The sequence below is a fragment of the Setaria viridis genome, chromosome 9, assembly GCF_005286985.2.
Source record: "Setaria viridis chromosome 9, Setaria_viridis_v4.0, whole genome shotgun sequence".
NCBI lineage: Eukaryota > Viridiplantae > Streptophyta > Magnoliopsida > Poales > Poaceae > Setaria > Setaria viridis.
This window is the reverse complement of record NC_048271.2, coordinates 16,670,324-16,690,690: the sequence shown is the minus strand read 5'-3', so window position 1 is coordinate 16,690,690 and position 20,367 is coordinate 16,670,324. Positions and strand designations below refer to the sequence as shown.

The 20,367-nt window shown below is 46.5% G+C and overlaps 3 protein-coding genes and 1 pseudogene across 4 annotated transcripts; all 4 read left to right on the top strand.

Moving 5' to 3' along the window:
* The first annotated feature begins 3,839 nt into the window (after positions 1-3,839).
* LOC117836027 (polyubiquitin) lies at positions 3,840-7,307 on the top strand. The gene is made up of 2 exons (XM_034715382.2): positions 3,840-4,004; positions 6,082-7,307. The coding sequence occupies exons 1-2, from the start codon at positions 3,960-3,962 to the stop codon at positions 7,012-7,014; spliced, it is 978 nt and encodes a 325-aa protein (XP_034571273.1). The 5' UTR covers positions 3,840-3,959; the 3' UTR covers positions 7,015-7,307.
* Positions 7,308-7,831: 524 nt separating this feature from the next.
* Positions 7,832-10,115, top strand: LOC117835364 (polyubiquitin-like; annotated as a pseudogene).
* A 2,190-nt stretch (positions 10,116-12,305) lies between these two features.
* On the top strand, positions 12,306-15,426 carry LOC140220115 (uncharacterized protein At1g03900). Of its 2 annotated transcripts, XM_072290765.1 has the most exons (4): positions 12,306-12,498; positions 12,579-13,136; positions 14,301-14,582; positions 14,998-15,426. In XM_072290765.1, exons 2-4 carry the CDS (start codon positions 12,630-12,632, stop codon positions 15,064-15,066), a joined length of 858 nt encoding a protein of 285 aa, XP_072146866.1. In that variant the 5' UTR covers positions 12,306-12,498; positions 12,579-12,629; the 3' UTR covers positions 15,067-15,426. The 2 variants fall into 2 exon arrangements, with proteins under 2 accessions (XP_072146866.1, XP_072146865.1); XM_072290764.1 differs by having other exon boundaries at positions 12,306-13,136.
* A 150-nt stretch (positions 15,427-15,576) lies between these two features.
* LOC117839140 (uncharacterized) lies at positions 15,577-19,917 on the top strand. Its single transcript, XM_072290767.1, has 13 exons — positions 15,577-16,329; positions 16,763-16,937; positions 17,029-17,112; positions 17,209-17,450; positions 17,527-17,752; positions 17,895-17,974; positions 18,059-18,143; positions 18,300-18,431; positions 18,544-18,657; positions 18,751-18,798; positions 19,007-19,091; positions 19,266-19,319; positions 19,446-19,917. The coding sequence occupies exons 1-13, from the start codon at positions 16,127-16,129 to the stop codon at positions 19,589-19,591; spliced, it is 1,674 nt and encodes a 557-aa protein (XP_072146868.1). The 5' UTR covers positions 15,577-16,126; the 3' UTR covers positions 19,592-19,917.
* The last annotated feature ends 450 nt before the right edge of the window (positions 19,918-20,367 follow it).

The following is a 20,367-nucleotide window of genomic DNA, read 5'->3' as shown; positions in this document are numbered from 1 at the left end:
TCATTTCCATGGTGTGTATTTGATACATTAAGAATTAAGAATCGGTTACGATACCGGTGTGCCAGGGCCAGCAACCCGAGTAGTGACGGGAGCGCGGAGAAACGACCGAGAACACAGGCCTGGTAGCTATACGAGAGAGATAGGAGTAGTTTTCTCTGTCTGAAAAATGATCGTCCGTCTCGTCCCTTTGTCCTAAGATTGGGGACGTGGCTGCAGAAAACGACAAAGTTTTCTAACCAGACGGGTGCCATCTCACCCTCACCAGTGTGGAGGGTGAATTTGCCTGCGACAGCCGACAGCGCACGGGCATCTGCGGACTGACGCAGGCATGCAGCCAACCTTGGCGCCCCGGGCCCAGGCGACGGAGCGACTGCCCATGGCGTCCCCGTTCGGGCCGTTTTCCTCCCGAAGAGAATGATCGATCGGGGTGGCGACCGCGCCGTACGCAGCGGCGTAAGCGCGCCACAGGGATCCGTGGAGAGCCCCTTTTTAGAGCGGCAGCAGGACGCGATCTGGATCTCAGATTCTCAGCAGCTGTGCCGAGGCGTGTTGTCAAACTGTGGCCTCTTAATCCGCTGCTGTAGCGGGACGCTAACAGTGACCGAAGCTCTAGGGTCTGGTTTCAGGTTCTCGTATCAGGTACGCAGGATCCCGGCAGTGCAGCCACGTGCAACTGGTATCTGATTGGTTGAAGTCTCTACCGAGCCAAGCTAGCTAAAGAACTCAGCCTGTTCGCTTCAGCTTATTCAGCCGGCTTATCAGTCACCAAACAGTATTTTACTTTCACAACAAATCAGTCGTTTCAGCTTTTCAGCCGGCTTATAAGCTGAAGCGATTAGGCCCTTGATTGGTTGCTTGGGTAACCAGTGCCCAGCTACTTTTCTTGTGTCTATGTGCACCTCCTGAGAACTCACCGCTGCATCGCGTGAGCCTGACTTCGAGGAAACATGGATTTTTATTACATCTCGAGAGGCAGGCTCGAGGAGTCCTTTTGCATCCCGCGGGAAAAGCTCAATAACCAACCAAGGCTGCATCCCTAGCGCAGCCAACCAATCGCTCTCTAGAATCTGCGAATCGTTTTCTCCATTTTTACCTTTTGATGGCCTGTTTGCTTCGCTGAAAAGCAGACAAATCGACCCCAAAATCACCCGAGTTTGATGTTCCCTGATGCTTTGCATTTCCCTGCTCCGAGACTGACGACGGGAACACTGGGATAGGGGCGTTGGCGTCGGCAGATAGCGTGCAGGTGGCGAGAGCGTCGTTCCTCAACTCCGACAGGAGCGTGCAACTCTTTTCTGGCTCACTGTTGCGCTAGAATCCGCCCATAAAGCTGTTGCCGTTGCTGCCGCCCCGCCACCGCCCGGGAGGGCGGAAAACGATCGAGATCGCCGCTGATCGTTGCGTCCAGCAACGCCGATGGCTGGCTCTGAGGTGAGCGTCGATCGGGGCGGCAGCGTCAGGCCGGCAGGATTGCAGTTGCGCGCCACTTTGCAGTTTTACAGGCCTGCAGGCTGCGGCAGCGCTCGCATTGAATCCTCTGGTCTGCCCCTGCCGCCTGCTGATGCAATACCAGTATACCACCGGACCGGTGACTGACAAGGCCTCCCCGTGCCCACGGGTTCAGCGGCCAGCGCTCCCATGGTTTTCGCCGAAGCGAGCACGCACACATGATGCCAGAAACGATTAGGCACGGCGCCCGGCCGGTCGATCGCATTGAAGAAGAGGGCGAGCAGAGCTGCGGAGCAAATGGCATTCCAAGCGAATTGAAGGCCCTTCAATTTTTCAGAGAGGTAGCTCGGCTCGCTCGTCCGCCTCTGCGTGTCGCAGCGAGCAGTTCACCGGAGGGGGGAGAATCTGGCACATGCGCGCGCTCGCGTTAGATCGATCAGGCCATGGTCCACGGGCACAGAGCATACTACAGAGGATGGCCTACGGCGACAGGTGCGCCGTTGTGCTTGTGCGAGGCCGGTCAGGAACTGTGTGCGCTGGTCCTGGGTGAGGAAAACAGGGGGTCGGCGGCGGTGGATCGATCCGGCGCGCGCGCCTTGGTAGCGGCCATTCGCGGATGCGCGCTGGACCACGGCGGGTCGGCGGCCTCTGGAGGTTGAGGCGCGCGCCCGCGCTCGCCGCTGGATGCGCTAACCACCCGTACGAACGGAAGGAAGCGTCCATGCCTCCATGGGGACGCCGGAGACGAAGGTGATTGGCCACCAACCATGTCGCCATTAGCCAACCCAAAGAAATGTCTCCTGGCCGCGCTGTCTTCTGTCTGTATATGTGGAATTTTTTTATTTTTTCCTTTTCAATTTTGCAGAAATAAATAGCCCACCAAAAAATTTGCAGAATTAGACCTATGGTCCTATACTACCAGTTGAAACGGCGGTAGCTAAAAATAATAAGAGAGAGTTACCGCCGGTTCAAACGGCTGTTGGATGATGTGGCAGCGCAAACGGTGGTAGCCACCCCCTCCCACCGTTCCGCCGGCGGCAGGGGGTGGAGCCAGCTATAGCCGGTTGAAACGGTTTCAACCGACTATAAGTTCGAGTAATTTTTTTTATTATTTTATTTTCGTGTAATTTTTTCTCTGAGTGAAAAAAATATAAAGTTACACTGGAAGCACTAAATATTTGAATATATCACTATTGGTTGCAATATGAAACTTCCTAATTTGAAAGAGGTAGAGCACTTAGAGCGAATAATTGAAATTGAATTAACTCCTAGCCATTAAATACATAGTTGTTAACTCCTAGCACATGCTCCACCCCACCACGCCGCCGCCACCCTCCTTCTCCAGCAGCGAGATCCCGCCGCGGCGCCACCTCCCTAAGGAGAACGTCGACCCTTCCTCCTACTCCTCCTCCCTGGCGCACCACGACCACAGGAACTCCCTGTTCAGTTCCCCATCCTTCACCGCCAAGCTGCTCTCCGCCCGCAACCGCCTGCTGCCCCCGCGGCCACCATCCTTGAGGAAGCTCGACGTCTCGTCCGCGGTGGCCTTGTCGCGCCTGTGCCCGACTCCGGCGTCCAGGTACGACTAGGGTTTCGCGGGCGATTTCAGGGATCCAGTGATGGGGCGATGGATCTAGCTTGACGGGTGCTGACTTTGCCGTTTTTTTGCTGTTTCAGTCGCAGGTGGTTGTGAGGATACGGTCGGCGGCCGTCATGCCGGGTCGATGACGAGGAGCGGAGGAGGTAGGCGAGGATGGGCGGGGGCCGGAGGCTTGCGTGCACAAGACGACGGTCAACTCGAGCTGCGGGCTGGCACGGCCCGTCAAATTGTCTGTGCTCTGCGGGCCAGTCCGGCACGAAAAAGGTCTTGCGGGCCCGTGCTTGGGCTGTCGGTACAGCCCGTGGGCTGTAATGGCATAGCACGACGATGCCATCGTGACGGGCTAGGCTCACCACGAAAATTAACGGGCCTTGCCGGGCCCGTGCCGGACCGGGCGGGGCAGCTCGAATGGACAACTATACTTTACTTACTACCAGTTCAAACGGCAGTAACCGTTTTATCTGGCGGTAGGTCTATTTTGCAAATTTTTTGCTCGGCTATTTATTTATGTGAAATCGTAAAAGAAAAAATATAAAAAAAAATCGTATTGTATGTTCCTTGTCCACAGAAGAATGTAAATTTGGGCCCATCTCGGTCCAGCCAGAGCTCGGCCTGATAAGCGCGTCTCGGTCCATTCCACAGGTTTGGGTACTGAGCCCATCTCGGTCCAACAAATGAAGGGGCTCCACAGTTTGGGCCGAAATTACTACGCTGAATCAGCCCAGGAGCACCCCACGTTTCCAAGTGGGCAGCGCCGCTACGAAAGTGCGAACGGCGAACGGAACGGAAAAGGCGGAGGAGAGGTGAGGAAAGCAGGGGAGGGAACAGAAACACCGCCGCTTCCGCTCCTTCCGCGTCCACTGCTAGCACACGCCACCACCTTGCGCGGCGACTGCGGCGGCGGCGGCGGATGAAGCGGGGCGCCATGGGCCAGGAGCAGCCGCCTCACTATAAGGTTCGGCTCGCGCTCCCTCGCTCTCTTCGCACGCCCATCGTACCGTTAGGTCGTCTGTTCTTGGTGGGACGGAATGCGAGTTGGGGGGAGCGGGGCGGCGGCGGCGCCTCGCGGATTCGAGGGGCGCGCGTGCGTTGTGGTTGTCACGGTCGAATATGGGCGCCCTAGTCTCTGGCCCGATCGATCGGTACCAAGGTGATGAGGTGGGGTTTTGGGTTTAGGGCGCTATCAGTATCAGTGCTATTGCGAGAATTGTTGATCGCCGTGTAATACTTCTTGCAAGGAAGTACCAGCGTTGGAGGTGATTTGGAGAATTGGAGCGTGAATGTTTGTGGTGTTGTTTGCGTGTTGAGCTGTTTTGTGAGGATTTTGCTGTTAGTATGGTGTTTTGTGAGGATTTTGTTGTTAGTATGGTGTTTTGTGAGGATTTTGCTGTTAGTAGCGTTTTCTGAGGATTTTGCTATTAGTATGGTGTTTTGTGAATGTTAGTATGGACGTATGGTTGGCAAGATTTGGAACGATCTTTTAGGAGAAAGCTAAAGAACACACTAGTATTTCAGAGGAGCAATTCACTCGATTTTGTGAGGGAGTGGGAGAGAAGAGATGGCCGGGATGCTCACCTTCTCCACCTCTGGCAAGAATCTCCTGCGAGCAAATAGTTGGGGTTTTCAGGTTATGGTGATGCTCACTCAAATCCTTTGGCCTCGCTGCGGTGGCCACCATGACATGGGAGGTGGAGGAGGCTGGTTAGCACAGTGCCGAATCCGGCAGCTTCCACTGGAGACAGCCAGACAGGGGCGGTAGTGTTGTGAAAAATGTACTCCGGAGGCGCGGAAGAAGGCAATGGTAGAGCTCTCCGGGATGGCACATCGGGGTTGGAGCGTGATCTGCGGGAAGCACTGTGTTGGCACTTGGCAGTGGCAGTGGAGATGCATGGTGCGGGAAGGGTTCCAGATGTGTAAGATCCAGCAGAATCGATCTGGGCTGTCGGATTTTCATCTAATAGATGAAAAAATTGATTGTTTGTTGGGCCTGGAACACCTAATTTTTTGCTAGACATGCCCATATTTTAAGGATTAAAAGTTAAAACACAGTAGGGTATTTTTCTTTTTTTTTCTTTTTTGAAACTAAGGATTTAGCGTATAATAAGAGAGAAAATAAATGATTATGTAGTATGTTTTGATTCCAAGGGTTCAGAAGTGGTATAGGAGTAGTTTCTAAGCTTCTCGGCCCTGACTCCATGATGGTCAATGCAATTATGCTTTATCTGAAATTCTGAACCGGGTCATTAGACACTGCAACTGGTGGGCTGCTTGTTTTATCAGTATATTCGAGATGAGGCCAGGCTATGGTGTATGGTGGTAGCCAAAAGGTCTTAGCAGCTTGTGGCCATGATGCCCATTTTAGTTAGAGGTTGTTAGTCTTGGTCTTGTTACATTTTGGTAAGTTTTCATGTAACTAGCGTGTTCCTGGTGGGCGTACGTGTGCTCATGTGTTGTAGTAATCATCTTGAACTTCTTTGGTAATATAATGATGCGCAGTGATGCCCATGTCAATTGAGGTCATTAGTTGGGGGCTTGTTGCTTTCTGGCAAGTTCTCATGTAACTAGTGCGGTGCTGGTGGGGCCGTGTGGCTTCTTTCTTAATTTAACGATGAATGATTCTCCTGTGCGTTTGAATAAAAGAGTAATAAGTAACTTGTGAGAGTTGGAACTTCAGTCAGTGCTTTACAGCATGCACCTTCCTCCCATGCATAAGTATCAACTTTGATCAATTCTTGGAAGTCATCTGGCCCTTAGGTGTTATCAGCATACTTAGCAATTATTCCTTGGGCATCCCGAATCACGAAATTAACATGTAATAGCTATTGTTGTATGTTGCGAAGCAAAACATATAATATGAAATGGATTGAGGCTTGCATGTGGCGCTTACTGAATTTGTTTTTTTTTCTGTAGTTCTACTACATACTAGCTTCATTCTTGTTCTGATGTTCTTCTATTGCAAACTTTGATGCACATTATTTTTTAAAGATCAGTGATTACTTAGTAATCTGGTGGTTCCACTGTCCTCTTTGCAGATCTATGTCAAGATGGTGAAAGAAGTGGCACTTGATGTGAAGTGCACTGATACCGTTGATCAGATTAAATCTAAGATCAGTTCCATAGAGGGCATTGATAAGAACCATCAAGCACTCTTTTTTGGTGGAAATCACTTGGAGAACAACAACAGGCTCGCTGATTACAACATCATGACAAACTCTTCTGTCGACCTCTATGTAACCGATGGGATGCAAATATCTGTCAGTATCCCCTCTGTTGGAAAGATAATCAAGCTCAATTTGAAGAAATCCCAGAGTGTTGCTGATGTCAAGGCAGAGATTGAACAGAAGGGAGGAATTCCGCTGGATGAACAAATCCTGATGTGTGGATGCCAACAGCTTGAGGACAACAAGGTGTTGAGCCAGTGTGGTTTGAGCAATGGTCACGCGCTGCATGTTCTGGTCCGCCCAACTGACAAGCTGCGTATATCTGTCAGTGTTGATGTTGAAAGAACTGTGAATCTAGATGTGAAAAGCTGGTATACTGTCGCTGATGTCAAGTTGATGATTGAGACCTTGGAGGGTTTACCTGCACGCTCACAGATACTCATGCGAACTCAACCTGGCGGTGCTGAAACACTAAAAGACACTGATACGCTGCAGAATCAGCTCATCAGGAACAATGACACTCTCACGCTATATCAGAACATCCAGTTCTTCGTCAAGACATATGAAGGGAGGACGTTAACAATGTCGATGAAGACGTGCGACACAGTGGATGAAGTCATGAAGAAGGTTGAAGAAAGGTCGCTGGCCAAGGCAGGTGTCTACTATCTGCACTACAGGGGGCGTGCTCTGTGTCCTGGGGATACTCTTCACAAGCACAAGGTCGTGAACAATTCCACAGTCGAAGTCCGCCTCCATAATTCACATGTTAGTATGGCAAAACAAAAGGAAACCCTAGGGAGCTAGTTGCAACCTCCTTTGTGCTTAGGTTAGTTGCTTAGCCTCAGAGATGACTATAGCTTCACCATTTTGCGCTTCTACGGACACAACGGTTAACTGGATGGTCGTGACTGTTGGTTGGGTAAGGTCTTGTGTCGTCTGTCTGGTGGATATATGTGCGGTTAACTGGATGTTTGTAACTCTTGGTTGGGTAAGGAACTAAGGACTCGTGTCGTCTGTCTGGTGGTTGTGCTTCTGTATCCTCTCAGGAACGGTGGCTGAAGTTTGCTACCCAAGGAGAAGATGCGATTCTGTTATTATAGCTTTTCCCACTGTCATTTCTCAACGCAACTTGCTCTCCATCTGTGCCGTTAGCTCCCATTCGAGCGCTTGATATAGATGAATCATGTCAACCGGGTACGATTAAAATTTGACAAATACGCAGAAGCAAGTTTTTGTACAGCAGGTTTCACCGTTTACTCTCTACTGACTGCTGAGAACCACACCAGAGGAAAGAAAATACCAAATATCAAATGCACGAATCATCTTTTGGCGCATGCATAAAAATTCTAAAACAGAGCTACAGATGTCCGCTATATGGTGTGTTCTGTGTTGTGCCATCCTGTAAAATTTTAATTTCAAATCAAATTGCCCAATCACGAGAATACGAACCCCCCATCGGCCACCGCGCCCTCGTTAATGGGAAGCCAAAAGGTCGCGAGACGCCGCTTAAAATCATGATAGCAGCGGAAGCCGCAGCACTTCCCCGCTCCTTTCGCAACACAAACCCCTGTGCAGAAGCAGCGCCGAGGCGAGCGACGAGCCGACGACGCGGCACACCTCCATGGGCTCCCGCCAGGAGCACCAGCCCCACAGCAGCTACAACTACAAGATAAGCAGCGCCCCGGTACCCGTCGCAGTAGGTTCCCGTCTCTGTGTATGTGCGTGCGGTTTCTCTAGGGTTTAGGGTTTAGCGTACGCGGAATGTCGGTTGCTTGTTGCTTGACGGTGCTGTGTTGTGAATTCGGGGAGGGAGGGAACATGGATTTTTCACGTATATATGTGACCACATGAGTTATCCAAACCATTCAATTTTAAATTAATGGTGAGATGTGTTGAATTTTCTGTCTGGTCTGCCTCCAAGAAAAATGGGGCCTCTCTCAAGAAAGCCCTTTCAGAAAAATCTTGCAAGAAGAGATTAGCGCTGAAGGCCATTTGATGACGATGACTGCATTCTTGAGGCGTAGTTCTGGTCTTAAAAATGCCCTGTGAGCATCTTTTTTTCTTCTTCCAAATGTGGATACCAAGATTTGAAGGTAAGGTGTATTGGTGTAAATGTGTACTACCTCTCGCAAGCCACGTTTCTATTGGCTCCATTTCCATGGGGATCAAGACGAGTTAGGCATGCTTAATCTGAACCTGGTTTTCAGATGCTGCCATTAGGGGTTTAATGCCGGTTTTGTAGGATAAGCTGGTGATAAATAACATTTTTAGTTTTTTTATCCAATGTTGGTGGCCTGCTTCTTGAATTTAGTTACTTCATATTGTGCTTTTTACCACCAAGGCGCACATATTTACTTTGATCCCTGTAGCAATACTTGCCTTAGGTGGCTTAAACAGCAAATTGTTAAGGAACAATTTCTTTTATTTGTTCTCAAATGTTTGTTTAATCTTGTTTTGCTTCAGCAGCGTGTGTTACCTCCAATTTTGTTTCCATGTTTACTTGCTTGGGCTTATGCTTATTTTTTTAAAAAAATAATACTGATCCTTTCTTAGTGTTTGCTAATCTTGTGTCCAGATCTATGTCAAGATGATGAAAACTGTACCGCTTGATGTTGAATGCACTGATACAGTCGATCAGGTGAAGGCCAAAATTGGTGCCATCGAGGGGATTGACAAGGGTCAGCAAGAGCTCTTTTTTGCTGGAATTCACTTGGAGGATGCCAACATGCTCACTGATTACGACATCAAGACCAACTCTTTTGTTGACCTCTATGTGACTGTCTGACTGATGGGATGCAAATATCTGTCAAGATACCATCAGTTGGGAAGACTATCAAGCTCAATGTAATTAGGGGGGCGTTTGGTTCCTTTACTTATTTTTAGCACGTATCACATCGAATGTTTAGATACTAATTAAGAGTATTAAATGTAGATTATTTACAAAACCCATTAGAGGCTAAACGGCGAGACGAATCTATTAAGCCTAATTAATCCATCATTAGCTAATGTTTACTGTAGCAACACATTGTCAAATCATGAACTAATTAGGCTTAATAGATTCGTCTTGCCGTTTAGCCTCCACTTATGTAATGTATTTTGTAAATAGTCTACGTTTAATACTCCTAATTAGTATTTAAATATTCGATGTGACGGGTGCTAAAAATAAGCAAGAGTAACCAGACCAGGCCTAAAGAAATCCCACAGTGTTGCTGATATGAAGGTTGACATCGAACAGAAGGGTGGAATTCGTCGGAATAAAGAAATCCTGATGAACGCAGGCCGACAGCTTGAGGATAACATGATGCTTTGTCAGTGTGGTTTGGACAATGGCCAGACGCTGCATGTTCTGGTTTGCCCAACTGACAAACTGAACATCCTTGTCAATATCGAGGGTGAAAGAACTGTTAATCTTGATGTCAAAAGCTGGTATACTATTGCTGATATCAAGTTGATGATTGAGACTTTTGGCCTTCTTGCAGATACTCATGCAGACTCAATCTGGCGGTGATGCAGAACTTAAGGACACTGAGATACTGAAGAGTCTTCATGTTAAGAACAGGGAGATCCTCATGTTGTATCGGAGTGTCCAGTTGTTCATCAAGACTTGGGAAGGGAAGACGTTAACAATGCCAGTGAAAATGTCTGGCACGACAAAGGATGTCATGAAGAAAATCGAAGAAAAGCTGCCGCTTAAGGAAGGTATCTATTATCTACACTACAGGGGCCGTATTCTATCTCCTGGGGGCACTCTTCGGAAGTCTAAGATTGGGAGCAATTCCACGATTGAAATCCGCCTTCGGAATGTTGAGGAGTACAGCAAAGCAGAAAGAAGCGCCGGGAAGCTAGCTAGTTGGGTCAAGAGACTGAACTAAGCTGCTTAGTCTCCATTAGAGCTAGCTAGTTGCAGTTTTAAGTAGCTTAGTACCATCTCGTGAACTGGCCGATTTTTCCTGCATTTTTTATTGGGTCTTTCTTTTGTTGCCCATCTAAGTACTACGAGTGGTTTTGAAGCAGTATCTTTGGCGCAGTTGCTAAGTCTTCTGCGGAAGGAGCAGAGACAATGCTGCTACTAATTCTCCCGCTACAGTAGCAAGTGAATTCAAAAGTTCCAGACTAATGCATTGAAAACGTTAATCATGTTACTACGGCTTTTCCCATCGACAGTCATGGGTAATTGAAACTCTAAAACAATCATGGGCCATTGTGAAATCAAAGCATGAGATTGTATTTTACTAAGACCAAGCATTCCCTCTGTTATTATTCTTTTCGCTGTCATTTCTCATAGCAGATTCAATAATTCAGCATTTCAGCTAATCACCTGTCTACAAGACTAAGCACATCATTAATAGACAAACTACGCAATGACAATTTTTTACTCGTCTCCTACCAACCTACCCGCTTTTAACCGATCAACCGTCTCCTTTTCTCCTACATTTCCTAACACCACCTGGCAAAGATTGCATTGGAGCGTGCGTCTATCTGATCGCTCATCCCAGCGACAAGCGTGCCATCTGCAAGTGGAGAAGATCAGAAGACTGCACGCCATGCGTGCCATCTGCGATCTGCCATAGTGGAATTTGGTCAAAAGTTGCAAGCAAATCCCGCGTGCGCCGAGTTTACCAGTAAGCCCCCATACATGTGCGGCTGACGTGCAAAATCCGGAGTGGGTCTATATAAAAGAGAAGCGTAAGTACGCTCCATGACGCAAGAGAGAGTGGTGGCCTGGGGTAGGAGTAGGACCGGTCAAGGACACGAAGGCCGCCTCCTCCCCATCACTTGCCATCCTTATCCCCCGGAGGGGCCCACAAGCGGAGCAAGGCGGCCGGCAGGGGCAGGAAGGAGGCAACGGCGGCGCCGGCGGGTGCCCAGCAGAGGACGTTGACGCAGGGAGCGGCGGCGGCCGGCACGTGCTGGGTGCGGGACGGCGGTGCTCCAAGCGGCGGCCGCCGGCACCCAGCAGAGGGCGTTGACGCCGGGAGCGGTGGCGGCCGGCCGTGCTGGGTAAGGGACGCTGGTGCTCTGAGCGGCAGCCAGCGGCACACGCAGGGGCGCGGGTGTGGAGGGCGGCGATGCTGGGAGCGGCGGCGACCGGCCTGCCCAGGGGCGCCGGGCGGAGGGCGGCAGTGCTGGGAGCCTTCGGGCGGTGGCGCTGGGGGGCAGAACTGCGAACGGATAAGGAGAGATAACAGGGGAGGAAAGAGAAATGGAGAGGAGAAGGAAAGTGGAAAAAAAATAAGGAAAATAAATGAAAATAAAAGAAGAAAGAAAAAAGAGAAGGATTCTTTTATCTATTTTCAACCACAACGAGCTGCTTTACCAAACGTTTTTCTAACCAGAAGCAAAAAAAATTGCTCCACTAGAGAAGTCACAGTTGAAACTGTTACAACCACAGCCACAGTCCTACCAAACGAGCCTGAAACGTGCCCCACCTTATTGACGTGCGAAGACTTTTGCATCTAGCGAGTACAACTAAATGAGAAAAAACAGTCCTGCCAAACGAGCCTGAAATGTGCCCCACCTTATTGATATGCGAAGGCTTTTGCATCCAGCGAGTACAACTAAATGAGAAAGTTCCTCCCACGACAGTAAATTGAAAAAGATAGATACTCTTCAATCTAACCTGGAGCCTGAAAAATCTATGAGGTTTTCCCAAAACTATGCGGTCAAAGATAAAATCAAATCTCACCAAAGTGGCGGTGCTTGGGTTGGTAATATGGGTGCGGGTCATTATATTTATAATCTTGGTGGGCGTACATATTTTGCAAGAATTTGACAAGATTGGCCACCTCTAAATGTACCTAGGTGTGTAGTTTCATCCTAAGTTTTTTTCTTTTTGAATACTTTTATAATATAAACATGACACAAGGTTAGAAAAAAATCGATGGCAATGACTATCAAATAAATCCTCTAAAAAATGGGCTTCCCACTGGATGGCATCACGTTAATTGTTACATATTTTTTCATATAACCTTCCAACCCCCATTGGTTGGTGAGGGTCCATGGGAAAAAAAACTATCACAAAAAGAAAAGAAAATAAAAAAACAGAGAATGAACAAAAGGGACCCTTGAACAAAAGACTAGCCTGAGAATGGGGACCAAATTGTAAAATGTCACATTCTGATTTGTGCATTCCTCCTCCCCCACCTTCCACGGTTCCACCCTTCGATCCCACGTCTTCTCCACCTTTCTTCTCCTCACCTCGCCTCAAGAACCCCAATCCAAACCCCAACCGCCAAAAATCCTACGAAATTGCGCAGAAATATCGTCTCGGCTTAGATCGTTCCTGAGGTGATCCAGATCTCTACTGCTCCATTTCCTTTTGTCATAATCTGATCCCGTGACCATTACCTGTTCTTCGATCGCATCAGTGAGTTGAGGGGGGAGGAGGAGGAGGAGGAGGAGGAGGCGAAGGCGGGATCATGTCGTCTCTGGTGGAGGAGGAGGAGGAGGCCTTCGAGCACACGCTGCTAGTGGTGCGCGAGGTGTCGGTGTACAAGATCCCGCCGCGCACCACCAGCGGCGGCTACAAGTGCGGCGAGTGGCTGCAGTCGGACAAGATCTGGTCGGGCCGCCTCCGCGTGGTGTCCTGCGGCGACCGCTGCGAGATCCGGCTCGAGGACCCTGCCACGGGGGAGCTCTTCGCCGCATGCTTCGTGCTACCCGGCCAGCGGGAGAGCGCCGTCGAGACCGTGCTCGACTCCTCCCGCTACTTCGTGCTCCGCATCGAGGACGGGAGGGGAAAGCACGCCTTCGTCGGGCTTGGCTTCAACGAGCGCAACGAGGCGTTCGACTTCAACGTCGCGCTGTCGGACCACGAGAAGTACGTCAAGAGGGAGCAGGAGAAGGAGACTGCCGGCGCTGGTGGCGAGGATAGCGGCAGCGGGGGCGAGATTGATATACACCCCGCCGTCAATCGTCGGCTCAAGGTGAGCTGAAAGCACCGTCTTTTTGTTACCCACTGTTGTTCGTCTAATGTGAGATGCAATCGATCAGAAGTTAATTCTCTGCTGCAAACTTTAGTGGTTGTTTTGTAATTAGCTGAATGTTTTGGAGTTTAGAGAATGAGTAAGGATTCAGGAAATGTTGTTTTGGGTAAAATGGTTACCCATGCAAGTATACTATTAGAAAATGATAATGTGTAGAGTCAGGCTGACTCAAAAGGAATTATAGATAAATTACCAAGCATCTAATATAGCTATTTACTGAAATAGATTTTGTAATTTGCATAGCAAGCAAACTGAGACTTGTCATGAAATCATGTTCACAAAAAGGATGATCCTACGTCTTGCATAGTGTATATAAAGAATTCAAATAAGTGAAGCTGATCATAGATTTGGAAGTCAAGCTATTGACTTGTTATTTGCAGATCAGATGTCAAGATGAGAAAGACATCAAAGCAAACCTGGAAATTTTAGTCAGTTTGTTTCTGTTTGGGTTAATGGATTTGTTCTGTTATAGGTTTGCAGTTTATCTGAAATAATACAATCAATTCATTGCACATATCATTCTTTCTCATAGATTAAACTCCTTAGACTCTTTTATCCATCCACTGAATTTGTTCCCTTAACAAAGATCATATCAATATATTCTTCTTTTAATCACTGGAACAAAACAATGAGCGTGTTCTTATCTTGATGCAACTTTTGTTAGAGAAGGACCTATTTGTTGTGGTTCAGAAGGATCCTCAATGTGATGTCAAGCAGGCAAAAATCCCATCCATGGTTTACAACTCCAAATAAAAGAATATAGTGTAAAAGGGGAAAGAAATACATTTTGTTGTTTTGGAACACACGCGTAAACAAAGGCTATGTTATGTACTTTTGCTGATTTATTAGTTAGTCAATCTACCAATGTTGTGTGGTAGTACTCAACAACAAAGAACGTTGCTCCTTTTGTAGTTTGTGTTGTAAATTCCCCGTAGTGCATGATAATGATGAGAATGTAACAGAAGGTATCGTATCATTGTCATAGGTGCATTACTAGTGTTGCACAAGAGCATCCAAGTGTCCCTCTATTGTATCTGTCAGTGTGTCCATGATGAATTATATGTGGTATTTGCATGGGTTTTAACGGTGTTCCTTTTGTTTTAGGAAGGTGAAACCATTAGGATAAATGTAAAAAACAAGCCATCAACTGGAAGTGGCATGCTTACATCTGCCGGTTTATCTGGAGGAGCCGCTGCAAAACCCAAGACAAGCATGCTTCTTGCGCCGCCACCAGGAGCAGCTGGAAAGCTTCGGTCTCCTCTTCCACCTCCACCTAATGACCCTGCAGCTGCAAGGATGAATTCTGGACCTAATGCAGGAATCAGGGCCCCAAAAGAATCCACCAAGAGAAATAATGATCCATTTTCAGATCTTTCTGCTATAAAGGTGAGGTTTTCTATTTGGTGCCTTTCACTTGAAAGTATTGTTATCCACAACGGAGAACTACTAAGAAGATATGTAGCAGCCCATGCACACTAGTTGATAGTAAGACAAGATAAAAGCTATCCATTTTACGATTCATGCTTTATGATAATTGATAAAGCAAACCTCCATCCTCAAAGTAAAAAAGAAAAGTATTCTGTTAGATTTGGTTATTTAATTTCTTGGTGCGCCCCCTTTTCTGTGACTTGTCAAGTAAGGGTAGCAAACAAAAAAGAATGCCAGACATTCTCCGTTCATCTGAATAAGAATGCAAAAAAAAACTTCCAGGTGTCTTAAGAGTAAATTTGGGGGGCTTTGTTTTATGGTTATTTTACTTAACTGCTGATGCCCTTACACTTCAACCATATGTGATACGCAGCAAAACCTACCTTCATCAGCCGAACCTGGGCAAACAAAGAGCACGGGAGCTGGATGGGCGGCATTCTGATGATGGATGCACGATCTCCTGTTGACATTGTTTCATCTGAAAAGAGGAGTGGGTAACTGAAGTACTGAACAGGACTTGGATCCGACATATTGGAAGCCTCTACCCTTCCAAAATTAAATGGTTAAAATGACTGATCAGCGTTCCAGTTGTTAATCAAGAAATAAAACAGTTCCCAGAATTGTTACCCATCTCACCACATGAATGTACCAAGGGTGCTCAGATGTCCTGAATATAAATACAGCCTCCCTTGTTGTTTGTCATATTCATGTCGTGTTTCACAACCCCAAAGAACCAGAATCATGTTGACCTCGATGTGTATTTTGTGGTGAAAGATTGATAATACTGTTCAAATTCGGCAAAGACTTTTTTTTGTTAGTGTTCACCAAGTTCCGGTCCAGAATCTAGGCTCTGCCTTGTGCAAATCCAAGTTTCAGGTTATCGCTACGCTGCGCACGTCATTCCAACGTTCAGGAGTGTACCTGCCGTGATAGGAGCTGTTCGTCAGAATGGAATTTTATGATCTTATGTCGACGGGCTCATCCAAGTATATTTCTAAAGAAAAAACATAAGCACCCCTCTGATTGAAATCCGTTCCAGAAATTAACCAAAGCACGCTCCATTACTCCGATGATAAGCAACTTTGCCAATTATCGGCTGTGAGGTTTGCTGATACTCGAAGTCTCTCTCCTCGACTCTTCTCTCAACCAAAACCATTCATCTTGTGCGGATGCGCGAGCATTTTTAGCATATCCTTTTTTGTCGCCTCCGTCCTCGCTTCTCTTCCACCACCTGTCTCGCCTGCCTAAAAATTTAATGACTATTTTTTGACGCTGATGGAGCTAAATTTTAGATCAAAATTTCCCCTTTACTTTGCAGCACTGCACATAAAAATTCTAATATTCTCCTTTCTTCGGATTTGCACTTGTAGATCACACTGAATTTGTACTTCAACTAAGATTGCTTCTCAGATGCAGTTTCTGCACGGACAGTTGTGTATAGGCTTACACAATTAGTTGGGATCGTAGTTGCAGCAGTTGATTCCTTTCTTCTGTTACTTGTAATGGATTCAGCGAGAAGCTGGTTCACCAAGCTCCAAACGAGGGAAAAATCCATTTGCAAGAAGAAAGAATTACCTCCCAATGGCAAGGAATCGGGCGATGATGCGCCATCCAGTGCAACCAAGCAGAGGGTTGCCGCTGCCAAGCAGTACATTGAGAAACATTACAAGGAGCAAATGAAGCATCTGCAGGACAGGAAAGAAAGGTAAGGATCTGTGAAATTATCCGACTATGTAATTTTTTCTGTCAACAAGTTTACTTATTACATTATTTCTGCATCCCTAAGCAATTTAATTTTATCTGTCATTTAGTCCATTTATTAACCAATTTCAGCATCAATAAGTAACAATTGCAGTTGAATCAACTGTCATACAACGTATGGACTGCCTGATAGCATAAGAGAAAATAGATTGTTCCAAAAACAAAGAGAAAATAACCAGACAAGAGTTTCTATAATGGTTTGTTATCAAATTCCATCCCAAAGACCAATGTATGATGTATTATTATGGCAAATTTCTTTCCATAAGCCTTCGCGTAATGAAATTCGTTTGTTCTGGTCATGGTTATACATACATCACTAAGTTCTTCCTCAAAACATTGCTGATGATATCTCAACTTTTGGCATCGTTGCCATGCAGACGGTGTAGTCTAGAAAAGCAATTAGCAGATGCTAATGTGTCCGAAGAGGAGGTGAACAACATCTTGAAGCAATTTGAGAAGAAAGAGACGGAGTACATGCGTTTGCAAAGGCATAAAATGAGCGTCGACGATTTTGACATGTTAACAATGATAGGCAAGGGAGCATTTGGTGAGGTAAACCTATACGCAAATATGCGACCATTCTGTATCCCATTATCTCTATTTTATTCAAATGTTTTCGGTTAATGCAATGGTTTTCTTCTAGGTCAGAGTCTGCAGAGAGAAGACCACAGGAAATGTCTATGCAATGAAGAAGCTTAAAAAGTCGGAAATGCTTCGCCGAGGTCAGGTACAGCTATTTTCCGATGAAGTTCTGAATTCATGTTTACACCTAATGTTCCTTCTCTGAGTGATTTTTCAGGACATTTTTATATTTTGTGCATAGGTTGAGCATGTTAGAGCTGAAAGAAATCTTCTCGCTGAAGTGGATCACCACTGCATTGTCAAACTATACTGCTCATTCCAGGACAGTGAGTATCTGTATCTAATCATGGAGTACCTCCCTGGAGGTGACATGATGACACTGCTCATGAGGAAAGACACATTGACTGAAGATGAGGCTAGGTTCTATGTTGGTGAGACAGTTCTTGCGATCGAAGCGATCCACAAGCACAACTACATCCACAGGTACGGAGCAAGGGCAACCGGGTTCAGTATCGCTGCTGATGTGGTGTTCTGATGAGTTAAGTACCTGAATTTTCAGAGATATCAAGCCTGATAACCTGCTACTGGATAAGCATGGTCACTTGAGATTGTCAGATTTTGGGTTGTGCAAACCGCTAGACTATTCCAACTTCCCAGACCTGAATGAAAAGGATGTTACACCTACAAAATCATCATCGACGCAAGGGGATGGGAAACAACAGTCGATGCCAAAGCGCTCGCAGCAAGAACAGTTGGAGCACTGGCAAAAGAATAGAAGAACTTTGGTCCGTAACTAACACTGACATTCATAATTAGTATCCACCACAATTTACCTGTTGATTCCAGTGCCATCAATCATCATCTGTTTGGTAATACCTTATTCAATAATTTATTTCCAACTGTTGACAAGCGACTATATGATTGCAGGCATATTCAACTGTTGGTACACCAGACTACATTGCTCCAGAAGTTCTTCTGAAGAAAGGGTATGGGATGGAGTGTGATTGGTAAGCACTAAGCATCACTTGAAGTATCATTTTTGCTATTAGACCTATTGAGTTTGTGGTTAAAGGAAAAAAAATTATTTCTAGGTGGTCTCTTGGTGCTATCATGTATGAGATGCTAGTGGGCTATCCTCCATTTTATTCAGATGAGCCCATGACAACTTGTAGAAAGGTAATGTGTTTTAGGCTTTTAGTTATGAATAATTCATGTTCTTTCCATTGATTAGAGCATGTTCATCTTCCAAATCAACTGATTCCTAACTGTAGTTATTATCTCTAGTGTGTTCATATGTCTTTATTTACGTCATGCCTGTATATGCTAAAACAGATAGTGAACTGGAGAACACATTTGAAATTTCCTGAAGAAGCGAGCCTAACAGCAGATGCAAAAGATCTTATAAGTAAACTACTATGCAATGTCGACCAACGCATCGGTACAAAAGGTGCAGAGGAAATAAAGGTTGTTATGTGTTTGTTAAGTATGCCAACATGCCCCAAAACAAATTATTTGACAAAGTAATATTTGATAGTACTGAATTGTTGCTCAAAGTACTTTGTATGTGTAAATTTAGGAACACCCCTGGTTTAGTGAAGTAGAATGGGACAAACTATACGAGATAGAAGCTGCGTATCTGCCTCAAGTCACAGATGAGTTGGACACCCAGAACTTTGAGAAATTTGAAGAGGTAATTGTTGCTATTCAGAAAGAAACATGCTCCACAGTTACCAGAAGTTAGTATAAATATGAAATAACTTATCTTTGTGCCGTGTATTCACAGTCCTCAGATAATGTTCAGTGTTCAGCAAAGGCAGGCCCTTGGAGAAAGGTAATTGTACCTTTACATATTGTGAGCATGTCTGCTGCTAGCATTGTGCAATTAATTAATATAGATGAAGAGATCTTTCTGTGGGATGAAAATGACGAGAAATTTTGGGGAAAAAGACGTACCTTTCAAATTTCCCTGAACTACCAACCACTTCTTAATTCTAGACAACACTGTAAATGCCATTCTGATTTCTGTGATATTCTTCCAGATGCTTTCTTCAAAGGATTTGAATTTCGTGGGCTACACCTACAAGAACTTTGAACTTGTGAATGATCATGACGTCCCCGGCATGGGTGCTGTACTTTCCAGTTTCTTTTTTCATATGGGTAGTCAGTTTAGGTGACAAGCCACAAAGTTTCTCTTCAATTTGGGAGAGAAAGGAGGATCTAAGAGCATAGCAAAGTTTTCATTAAGACCATGTGATGTTCTTGTGTTTTTCAACTAATACATCTTGCCCTCCTGCACAGCCGAGCTGAAGAAGAAGGAGAAGGCAAAGAGACCAAGCGTCAAATCTCTCTTTGGTATGTTGACTCTATCCGCCAAATCAGTTTTCCATAGCGTTCATCCTCTGTGTCTGCGCTACTTCAAATGTTCTTCCAGCGATATTTTCTTCAGTTCTAAGAAGGCTCATCGACTTTTGCGCACAGATTCACCTGAAGGAGAGGATCAGGATCATCAGGAGCAGGAACAGGAGCAAGAGCAGCAACATGACGAAGACGCCGCCGAAGGAAGCGTGAGGAAACCGGCGGAGGAGCCAGAGCTGACCAGAAGCCTCAGCTCCGGGTCCACATGAAGCGTCAATTCCCCTAACACCAGATATCAGACACGATCCCAGTTGAGAGGGATGGCTTATTGGCTTGGACTTGCATTCGTTCGTGTACAGAAGCAACGTGCGTGCGTGGCTGTGGGCGCAATTCGATTCGTCGGTAGAGTTCAGTGGTTATGTCTGTCAGAACTCAGGAGGAGAGCTGGAGAGGGAAGGGAAACCGTGTTGTATTCTTTTTTTGATTGCACACTCGTCGATCGTGCTGGGAATAAGTGATTTAAGACAGTGTGTCCGTGCAAAATGTATACAGCTATATAATCTCTAATAATTTTCCGTGCTGGGAAACCTGCTTCGATCGCCTAGTGGGATTCCTGGCTCGGTGGCTCCCTGCTTTGCCGTCGGTGTGCGGCAAGTCCGGGCGTTGTTATGTCATTCCGGTGACCGAAGCTGGAGCCGTCGCTGAAGACGACTCCCAAGCCGCCGCCGCCATCCCGTCGGCTTCGGTGACGCTGCTTCTGTCTCCACCTTCCATCGTGACCGACGCTACCCACTTGAGTCCGAGCTCTTCCACGAATATATGACATGTTCGCTTCAACTTATAAGTCGGCTGAAAAGCTGAAACGGCTAATTTATTGTGAGAGGAAAACACTATTTGGTGGCTGATAAGCTGGCTGAATAAGATGAAACGAACAGGCTCATAGATACTTCACATGCCATTATAACCGCATGATCTATCATAGCCATCCCCACTGTCGGGTGCCTCCACCGCTGATCCGGCCAGCCTCCCACCATCTTCTTCGATC

Excerpts from the sequence above, each read along its gene's own strand:
- LOC117839140 (XM_072290767.1), top strand. The coding sequence starts at position 16,127 with ATGGATTCAGCGAGAAGCTGGTTCACCAAGCTCCAAACGAGGGAAAAA. Across the intron at positions 17,113-17,208 it reads AAATGCTTCGCCGAGGTCAG|GTTGAGCATGTTAGAGCTGA; the intron begins GTACAGCTATTT and ends TTTTGTGCATAG. Across the intron at positions 19,092-19,265 it reads TCATGACGTCCCCGGCATGG|CCGAGCTGAAGAAGAAGGAG; the intron begins GTGCTGTACTTT and ends CCTCCTGCACAG.
- LOC117836027 (XM_034715382.2), top strand. The coding sequence starts at position 3,960 with ATGAAGCGGGGCGCCATGGGCCAGGAGCAGCCGCCTCACTATAAG. Across the intron at positions 4,005-6,081 it reads AGCAGCCGCCTCACTATAAG|ATCTATGTCAAGATGGTGAA; the intron begins GTTCGGCTCGCG and ends TCCTCTTTGCAG.
- LOC140220115 (XM_072290765.1), top strand. The coding sequence starts at position 12,630 with ATGTCGTCTCTGGTGGAGGAGGAGGAGGAGGCCTTCGAGCACACGCTG. Across the intron at positions 13,137-14,300 it reads CCGTCAATCGTCGGCTCAAG|GAAGGTGAAACCATTAGGAT; the intron begins GTGAGCTGAAAG and ends CTTTTGTTTTAG. Across the intron at positions 14,583-14,997 it reads CAGATCTTTCTGCTATAAAG|CAAAACCTACCTTCATCAGC; the intron begins GTGAGGTTTTCT and ends TGTGATACGCAG.